This window comes from Sinocyclocheilus grahami, unplaced genomic scaffold (genome assembly GCF_001515645.1).
Source record: "Sinocyclocheilus grahami isolate Dianchi unplaced genomic scaffold, SAMN03320097.WGS_v1.1 scaffold1053.1, whole genome shotgun sequence".
Lineage (NCBI taxonomy): Eukaryota > Metazoa > Chordata > Actinopteri > Cypriniformes > Cyprinidae > Sinocyclocheilus > Sinocyclocheilus grahami.
Window position 1 is genome coordinate 448,596 of NW_015506232.1, and position 10,000 is coordinate 458,595.

At 40.2% G+C, this 10,000-nt stretch overlaps 1 protein-coding gene across 1 annotated transcript in view; it reads right to left on the reverse strand.

The window, feature by feature from the left end:
• Window positions 1–10,000, reverse strand: part of LOC107566172 (lanC-like protein 2) — a 27,140-nt gene that overhangs the window by 14,705 nt on the left and 2,435 nt on the right. The window contains exons 2-5 of the mRNA XM_016251551.1: window positions 9,189–9,492; window positions 5,008–5,125; window positions 3,913–4,120; window positions 1,891–2,038 (exon numbers count right to left, since the gene is read on the reverse strand). Coding sequence (XP_016107037.1) covers window positions 1,891–2,038; window positions 3,913–4,120; window positions 5,008–5,125; window positions 9,189–9,356 — 642 coding nt within the window. The 5' untranslated portion in view covers window positions 9,357–9,492. The remainder of the gene's footprint in view (window positions 1–1,890; window positions 2,039–3,912; window positions 4,121–5,007; window positions 5,126–9,188; window positions 9,493–10,000) is intronic.

A 10,000-nucleotide genomic window follows, 5' to 3' on the forward strand; every position in this document is an offset into this window, starting at 1 on the left:
TCACACAATAACCCTTTCATCTCAACCACCTCAAAGCCAGAGTTATATTTTCACCAAAACATTCAGAAATAGTCAGTGACTGATTCTCAAAAGCAAATACTCCTATTGAAGTAAATGAAGAATAATTGCTTCAGATCAGGGCTGTCAAAGAAACAGCAAGCTGGTGGAGATGTCGCCTGCTGAGATGAAGACTGGAGGTCACAGGAGCATCTGCAGCTATCTATCTTCAGATGCAGTCAACTGTAAAAACCACTGCAGACACAAAAAGACTATTAGTGTATGTGTCTTCTGGAGTTAGGATGCATTTACTCTGCTATAAAGACAGGTGCTACTCGCAAAATCAAGTTATTGTGCATCTTTGTGTCTAAATGTAATCAAAAATATGTATTAGGTTTTGCTCTAAATATACCCTGAGACTGATATGAGGAGGAGAATGTGTGTACTGTATTATTTCAGCACAGATTTCACAGATCCAGACACGGAAACAGAGCTGGTCCCGCCACAGACTCCTTTAATAACCATAAATCCTGCTCGTGCCAGACTCGAGTCGGAGGCAGCTGTAATGTTTCATCATTACTGTGGCACACAAACGCATTACTCTCTTCAGCTCGCTCCTCTCGTCTGCCCACATACACTGAGAAACTGGACACCGGCCAGAGAATGAAGACTATAATGCATGACGTACAGTAACGAGGATGAATGCATCTGCTGCAGACACACACACACACACACACACACACACACACACACACTCCAGAGATGTGAGTAAACAGAGGAACACCAGCAGTTTTATCGATGGATGCATTTGTAATGTATTTTTATCAATGCAAGTTTTACTGGTTATTATACTTTATGTTAGGGATATTAACAAAAAATATTTTCTGGGATTTTATCCATAACAATAATTAGATGATATTTTGCTGAGCGTGTTATTGTGCTGGTATCTTAAGGACTACCAACGACAGCTGACTCCTAATGTTTTTAATATTCTTCATATTCTGTGTGCTGGTCAGTTCACACTGATAGAAATTAATCTTTTCCAACAAGTTTAAACTGATTTTTACATTTTATGGGCATTGTTACCTTTATAAAGCCATTTCTTCTTAAAGTGTCCGTCATCGTTTGTGTCAAATTGTTACATTTAATCAGTGAATTAGAATAAGACGACATCTGGGCTGTTACAAAGCAAATGAAAGTTACAAATGCATAAATAATGTTTTGATATATTAAACAAAATGTTGAATGTTGATATTTGAAATTATTTAAATAATAAAAGCTACTTTAAATGTGAAATTAAAACCGCCAGCAGGTGGCAGCGAGTCACTGTTAATAAGTGAGTCATTGTGACTGAACCGAATCATTTAAACGCTTGATTCATTCAGGAACGAAACACTATCATGTTGCTCAGAGACGCAGAACAGCGCTGTGTTTGGAATTATTTTTGTTGTCGAAATAGAGCAAAAACAGGAAATATGGTGCCTAAAACATAAGTCTCTTAATTAGCTAAGTTCTTGTTTATTGAACTGTTGTAAAAAATCAATATCACATTTGTAATCATGCCGATTTTTGGAGAAAAACGGCACTCTTCGTATGAAATTGATTAACTATATGAAGTGGTATAAATAAATACTTTTTCTGCCATGTCGTCCTGAATTTGCGATTGTTCTAAATGCATTTTAATACTGAATCATGCAGTGAAAGAACGCCCGCGCACCAGTCTAGACTTCACGTAATGCGAGCGTGCGCTCTGTAGGGGTGATCTGAATGGTTTTTGCAAAATACTCGATAATGTCAAAACCGCATATCTTTAAAACAACAATTCTGACATTATTAGATTGCACACCCCTACTTCACGTGCATGTATGAATACAGACAGACGTTGACATTGACCTTGATGATGGTGTCGTCGTCCACCGCGTCCGGCGCGATCTCTGCGTTCACATACAGCAGAGCGAAGAGGTATCCGGCTCGACCGTACAGCAGCTCATCAGGAACGTCAGAGTCTGGACTGAGCACTGAGCGCTGGAGCTGGAGCAATCTGAACGCCAGAGGAACCAAGCATTATAATCGCTTTGTACAATACTGAAAAAAAGCTTGCCAAACACTTTGTGCATCAACAGTTTACAGATGTTGCTACAATAGGACCTTACAAATAATGGAAATTATCTCAAATATCTAGATTAGATTTTTTAGGAATATTTTCATAAATTTCAGACAGTGTCTGCATCATACATTTTCAGACACAAGACTTAAAAAAGAAGAATATGTATTCATTTTATTTAGTCTTTTTCAGATTGTATTCATTTAATTTTATTTGTTTTTCAAAAGCTTAATATGTACTTTAATGTATATGAAGTATGAAATGGTCAGATGATTTGAGTCAATGATAATGTAATGTAATCCTGATTAAATAAACCATGCTGCTCGAGAAACATTTCTGATTATTATCAATGTTGAAAACAGTCGTGCTGCACAATATTTTTGTGGAAACCGTAATACATTTTATTTTTCAGGATTCACAGATGAACAGAAAGTTCAGAAGAACAGCATTTATTTGAAATAGAAATATTTTGTGACTTTATAAATGTCTTTACCGTCACTTTTGATCGATTTAATGCATCCTTGATCAATAAATGTATACATTTATTTAAAACAAAAATATTACTGGACCCCAAATGATCTGGTTTAATCTATTCTAGACATTAAAAATACACACAAATCAGTTTAATATAATGTAGCATTTCTCCTTTTGTTTTCCTTTTTCTTTTCAACTCAATCTTGTGTTTGAACAGCACAATGAGTCGAGAGCACAGTAAGGGCAGAGCTGGACGAGGGTTTATAATCAGACTCCCGCCGAGAGCTGCGGGCGATCTATCAGACGAATGAGTTCAGAGAGCAACACACATAACACACACGCCTGAGAGCCAGAGCGTCTCACTACAACACACACAGAAACGCCTCAGAGGACCAGAGCGCAGCTCCAGCTCTTCAATCAAATCAGAGTCTGTTCTCCTCACCAGCGCACGACAAACTAGTGCCTTCGGGTTCCTCAGTGGCCGATGCCAATTTCTAGAAATAATAGTGGCTAATATAATACAATTTACTGACAGCAAATCAAATGTAGATCAATTTGATCAAATGAGACACTGATTTTTACAGCTGTCAGTTTAATGCATTAATTAAAGTGCCCCTATTATGGATTTTTGACCTTTCATGCAGTGTGCAACACAGCTCTAAGTGAATCTTTAAATCTGAAAGTGCACCGTGTATAAAGTTATTGTCTCTCAAAAGAAAGAGTCGACTCTGAATCACTTAAACGAGTCCCGCAGACCCTGGGAAAACTTGAAGCTTGCATGCATGTCGACCTGTTGTTGGGGACTCCCAAAACCAAAATATGAACCTTTCATAACCCATAATAGGGTTTATTTTTATTTTTGTAAATACCTAGGGCTGTTTCACATTATCAACGGTGCAGATATTGGGGAGAAACAGTACTCTAGCTGGTGTGATATTGCTCAACTATATCATATAATAGAAATATAAGAGTGTGATTTTTTTTGTACTCATATCTTGAATTTTAGGTTTATATAACCGCATTCTAACAGACTTTATCACGCAGTCAGTCGTCCTGCATCAGGATCATCAGACTCTGCATTCAATCAATAAGTAATCTCACCAAATTAACATGCTAAATCGACAGCCCTATAAATAACAAATTAAAATTAACACATTGAATCATGCCCCCTGACTGTAATAGTGCATTTTCCAACCATTGGTTTCATTTAAGTTTTGTGCACTACGTTTTTTTGCAAAACCACAGCTATCTTTCCCAAACACACTTCCAGAGAACAGGCAGTGGAAGCAAGCAGAGAAAGCCAAAGAGACAAACGGAGAGTTAGAAATGCTCTTTACTTCGTGAGGCACTCCTGGGACTCGGTCTGGTTCTTTAAGTGGTGGTGAACGACTGCGCCTACAGCTAGAGGCCCGGCGTCTCCGCACAAGAAGCTGACGCGCCGTCCGTTCAGGTTCCTCAGCGCGCGTTTGACGTAATCCAGAGCCCGCTGCAGATGCGGGGCCTCCTGCGTCCCTCGATACAGCTGCAGGTACAGCAGGGCTATGCCTGCCGAGGACATTCAGCTTACAATGCATTGCGACTCTACTACTGTACAGCATATTCAACACATGCAACAAATTCAACTTTACTATTTATTATTTTACATTTATTTTATATTGGATTAGCAATTTTCTTGGCATATTTGGAAATGTTTTATTTTAAAGTGCCTAAATACAAATAAAATAAACCCCAATTTTCTATCAATTAACGTGTGTGTGTGTGTGTGTGTGTGTGTGTGTGTGTGTGTGTGTGTGTGTGTGTGTGTGTGTATTAGGGCTGTCAAACAATTAATCGCATCCAAAATAAAAGTTTTTGTTTACATAATATATGTGTGAGTACGGTGTATATTTATTACATATATATAAATTCACATGCATGCATGTATATATTTAAGAAAAATATGTTGTTTATATATTAAATATTTAAATATTATATAAATTATATGAATATATATATACATGTAAATATTTTCAAAATAAATGCTGTATGTGTGTGTATTTATATATATGTAATAAATATACACAGTACACACACACTTAATATATTTATATATACACACACACACACACAGAATGTTGGTTTGTAGTGAATTATAACATATTTCCCAGGGTTTAATAGATGAGAGCTTGAGAAATGCAGTGAACACTCAAATTTGAGCATTTAAAAAAATGTTTTCTTATCGTCCTTATATGCTGTATGGTCCAAATTACATTACTTTCTTTAAGAATTCAAAGGAATGTTCATTTTTAACAGGGGAAAACCAGGCAGCAACAGCATTGCATGCTGTGACATTTTACATACAAAAAAATAATAGCACACTGATTTAAATTCTATTCTGCAAAAGCTGCAAATAAAGTCCACGAAGTTCATCATATTAACTGTTTGGTATTCACCTGTCCAGCCCGTGTAGGTGGAACAATCATGTGGATCTGCAGTCTTCAGGCCCTCCTCCATCTGTTGGAGAAGATCTGTGATCTTGCTTTGCACCTTCTTCTGAAAGGCATCGCTGATCTATTCTCAGGGAAGGGGAAAAAAAGAGTTTGTAAGTAAGCTTAAAAAGCTTAGTTTGACAAATAGTTGTTTTATTAATGAATTCACACAAAGAGACACTGGCACTGAATAGCGTACAGCACTGTGTTCAAAAATGTTGCGGACCAAATACAGAGCCCTGCGGAATCTCCATTATAACATTCTAAATATATGCATATCCAATCTAATATCAACATTGATTTGATTTAAAAAGATATGCATATGCATACCTACTGCATCACAGACACACTTCTAACCTTTAAAAGTGAACTGTACTTCAGTGACTTCTTGGCCCTGCACTGCAACATCTCAGTTCAGCCTTCAGGAACTACTCAGAGAACCACTGATCGTTTGACAAAGTCGCAGAGAGACTAGCTAATCGTATACCGAATCAACTGTCACCTGTGATTTGCTGACAATGGTACAAAGAGCAATGTGGCACCCCGGGATCCTGGTGTTCAGCCTGATACTAAGAGCACATTTGAACAGAAGGAAAAAAGTTCCTTTTTATTCAGACTGTTTACTGCCACAGGGGGAAATGCATAATGTCTATTGCTATTTCTGAAGGTCTGAGTTCAACAGCTCAGGAACCTTGGGCACGGTAGAGTGAAGGTGGATCGAATCCAGAGTTGTGTTTTTCTCCTGCAGCAGTGAGTCTGTGAGGCGAATCCTAACGAGGAGCAAACCTCACCTATCACAAGCAACCCTGACAAAGACACAATCTTAAAATAAGCAGTAAGGAGTAATTGTGGGTAAAATAATCTACTAGGGGCAGATATTTCAAGCTCACATCTGTATTTTGCCTACACTGCAAAAAGATGATAATAAAATGCTGAAGTCAGATGATGATGATCTATAGTCATTTATATAAGAACCGGCTTAAAATTAAATTGGGGACATTTGGAAAATAGAGTTTAAAACCATGATGTGTGTCATTTCACATGTAATGCAAGTAAACATGTTATATAATTTACTAATTATTTAAATCATAAATAATTCATAAAAAGAAAATCATAAAAAAAATAAAGAAAAATATATATATTTAGATTATATTTTTAATTTTAAAAAAATAAAAAGGTGAATAAGAATTATGGCAGAATGGAAAACAGGGCTGCAAATTTAGCCTAAAGTAAGGCATCAGGTCAGTGGGGACCAGTGTAATTTTAGTTTTCTAAAATTAAAATTAAAACCGTAAAAAAAATCAAAAATAGTTTTTGAAATCAAATAAACATTAACTAAAATATTTTTTTTAAATCTCATTTTAATGTAGTTTATCTTTATGTACCAAAAACTGAAATAAAAATTAATAATAAAAAAAACAGACATAGATAACTAAAAACTAATAATAATAAAAAAAAACGTGCGTGCGTGTGTGTGAGAGTAAAAAAAAAATATATATATATATATAAAAAATAGTATTTCAGTGATACTGACCTGCTACTTTTGAACAAAATATTGGTTTGTAATGTATATTTCCCAGGGCTGACAGATTGAGCAAACGCAGTCAATGTAGGTAAACACTGGAAAAAAGTCCAAATTATGTTACTTTCACAGTTTATACTAGAATTGTCCTGAGAATATGTGATGCAAAATCTGCCAGCATGATGCTCGGGTGTTGTGGGTGGTTGTCAGGATGTTGCTTCAGGGTTGCTAAAGTGTTCTGTGTGGTTTCTAGTTTGTTGCAATGCACCTGTTAAGATGTCCTGGTTCTAATTCAACAAAAATAATCAATACTCTTGAAAATAATCAGGAGTACTGCAATGGAGAAATTCTGACGCGTTGACTTTGCTGAGCATGGAGCCCTGCTGCTGCCTGAACCGAATCCAATAATGAAGGTGTATTCCTGCAGAGCTCCACAGCACAGGAGTGACTGACAGCTGAGGCCACTGCTGGGAATACTGAGAGAATCAGCACAAACCTCCCGATCTCAGAAATCAGAGAGGTCCATACAGAGATGGTGTCTGATATCTAAAGGACTCCTCAGAGAACAATTACAACTGCTACAGTACAGATTATTAGCTATAACCTTAACAAAAATACTCTGGTAGTATAGGTGTGTCCGTCTGATAACCTGATACACTGCATGTGCTGAATGATTGCCATATTCATGCACTAAAGCTCTCCAGTGCAGCTCAAAGTATAGTGTGGTACTTTCACAGTGAATGTCCTAATAACCATAGCAACCACAGCTTTTGATCAAAATTAGAGATGCACACAAAAAAAATTATTGTGCTGCACATTTTGAGACACTGCAGTTTGAGTCAAATCTTTATGGAAGCCTGTTTCTGCCATGGAATAGAATATTACAATTCAGATTGTTTTCCTCAGAACTGCAAGAACTAAACAGAAATTTAACTTTTTTTTCTTGCAATTTTGAGTTTATATCTAGCAATTCTGAGTTTACATATCACAAATCAGTTGTTTTTCTTTGAATTTTGAGTTTATATCTTGCAATTCTGAGAATTGTGTGAAAAAATTGTTAAAATCGTGCGATAAAGTGTGACATTTACCTTTTTTTTTTTTATTCGGTGGCTGAAAAAAGCCTCTATTAATCATAAACACACATAAAAGCAAATGTTCGCCTATGCAAACGTCACCAGTGTGTTGCTAGGGTGTTGTGAGTGGTTGTCAGGGTGTTGCTAGAGTGTTGTGGGAGTTGTCAGTGGTTGTCAGGGTGTTGCTAGGGTGTTGTGGGAGTAGCTAGGGTGTTGTGGGTGGTTGTCAGGGGGTTGCGGGGGGTTGTCAGGGGGTTGCGGGGGGTTGTCAGGGGGTTGCGGGGGGTTGTCAGGGGGTTGCGGGGGGTTGTCAGGGGGTTGCGGGGGGTTGTCAGGGGGTTGCGGGGGGTTGTCAGGGGGTTGCGGGGGGTTGTCAGGGGGTTGCGGGGGGTTGTCAGGGGGTTGCGGGGGGTTGTCAGGGGGTTGCGGGGGGTTGTCAGGGGGTTGCGGGGGGTTGTCAGGGGGTTGCGGGGGGTTGTCAGGGGGTTGCGGGGGGTTGTCAGGGGGTTGCGGGGGGTTGTCAGGGGGTTGCGGGGGGTTGTCAGGGGGTTGCGGGGGGTTGTCAGGGGGTTGCGGGGGGTTGTCAGGGGGTTGCGGGGGGTTGTCAGGGGGTTGCGGGGGGTTGTCAGGGGGTTGCGGGGGGTTGTCAGGGGGTTGCGGGGGGTTGTCAGGGGGTTGCGGGGGGTTGTCAGGGGGTTGCGGGGGGTTGTCAGGGGGTTGCGGGGGGTTGTCAGGGGGTTGCGGGGGGTTGTCAGGGGGTTGCGGGGGGTTGTCAGGGGGTTGCGGGGGTTGTCAGGGTGTTGCTAGGGTATTGTGGGAGTTGCTAGGGTGTTGTGGGAGTTGTCAGTGTGTTGCTAGGGTATTGTGGGTGGTTGTCAGTGTGTTGTGGGTGGTTGTCAGGGTATTGTGGGAGGTTGTCAGGGTGTTGTGGGAGATGTCAGGGTGTTGTGGGAGATGTCAGGGTGTTGTGGGAGTTGTCAGGGTGTTGCTAGGGTGTTGTGGGTGGTTGTCAGGGGGTTGCTAGGGTGCTAGGATAGGATCATCTTTATTTGTCCCCGAAAGGAAATTAGTCTTGGGCAAAGTGCTACAATGTTGCTCTGACCAAGCTATGACTTCGCTAGGGTATTGTGGGAGTTGTCAGTGTGTTGTGGGTGGTTGTCAGGGTATTGTGGGAGTTGTCAGGGTGTTGCTAGGGTGTTGTGGGTGGTTGTCAGGGTGTTGCTAGGGTGCTAGGATAGGATCATCTTTATTTGTCCCCGAAAGGAAATTAGTCTTGGGCAAAGTGCTACAATGTTGCTCTGACCAAGCTATGACTTTCAGAGGGAAGAAAGAACAAAATGATGCACGTCTTACTAAATGAAATGGACTCACGAGTCTGTGAAAGCTGTTTTCGGATCATTTCACTAAGTGAGAATTAAACATACGAGTACTGTACACATGCTGAGAATCAGACATCTGCTGATGAACAACAGCGTGTTTGTAAACAGAGGAGCTAGCGTTAGCATGCTACAAACACGCGATAAACGCTCACATAACGCGAGATCACGAACCTTTCCGTCGGCGTCAAGCGGCTGGTTTCCTCCGCTGTGTTCTGCTGGGTCTGAGGACCCGGACAGGCTCTGATCCCAGTCCGGGAACGGGTTGCTGAAGCCGCGCTCCTCCATCTCTGCCTCGGAGCCGGTGACTAGCTTCAGCCGCTTCGACATGCTCTCGCCCATCGCGACGGCGGCCCGCCAGGGACACACTGCAGCAGAAACGCGTTTCGGTTTTGTCGTCTGGACTGAGCTGCTCCTGATGATGATGATGCTGGGTGAGGCTACTGATGAAGGTCAGGAGTCACTCTGACACTATTCCCTACAGAAAACGGGTAGAGACCTTCATTAGGAATTTTTTTAAAAATCATATACTGCATTTATTTGATCAAAAATACAGTAAAAACAGTGAAATATTATTATAATGTAGCACATCTGTTTTCTCTGTGAATCTCTGTTAAGCTGTAATGTATTTCTGTGATGTGCAGCTGTATTTTCAGCATCATTACTCCAGTCTTCAGTGTCACATGATCTTCAGAAATCAGTATAATATGCTGATCTGCTGCTCGACAAACATTTCTGATTATTATCAATGTTGAACACAGTTGTGCCGCACAATAGTTTTGTGGGAAACATATTACTTTGTTGTTGTTTTTTGAATTTTTTGATGATTACAAATATTTCCCCGCATGTTTATTGTGATGAGTTATTGAAGAGCTGTATCTGCTGTGTGTGTGTGTCTGTGTCTGTGCGTGTGTCTGTGTGTGTGTGTGTGTGTGTGTGTCTGTGTCTGTGCGTGTGTCTGTGAGTGTGTGTGTGTCTGTGTCTGT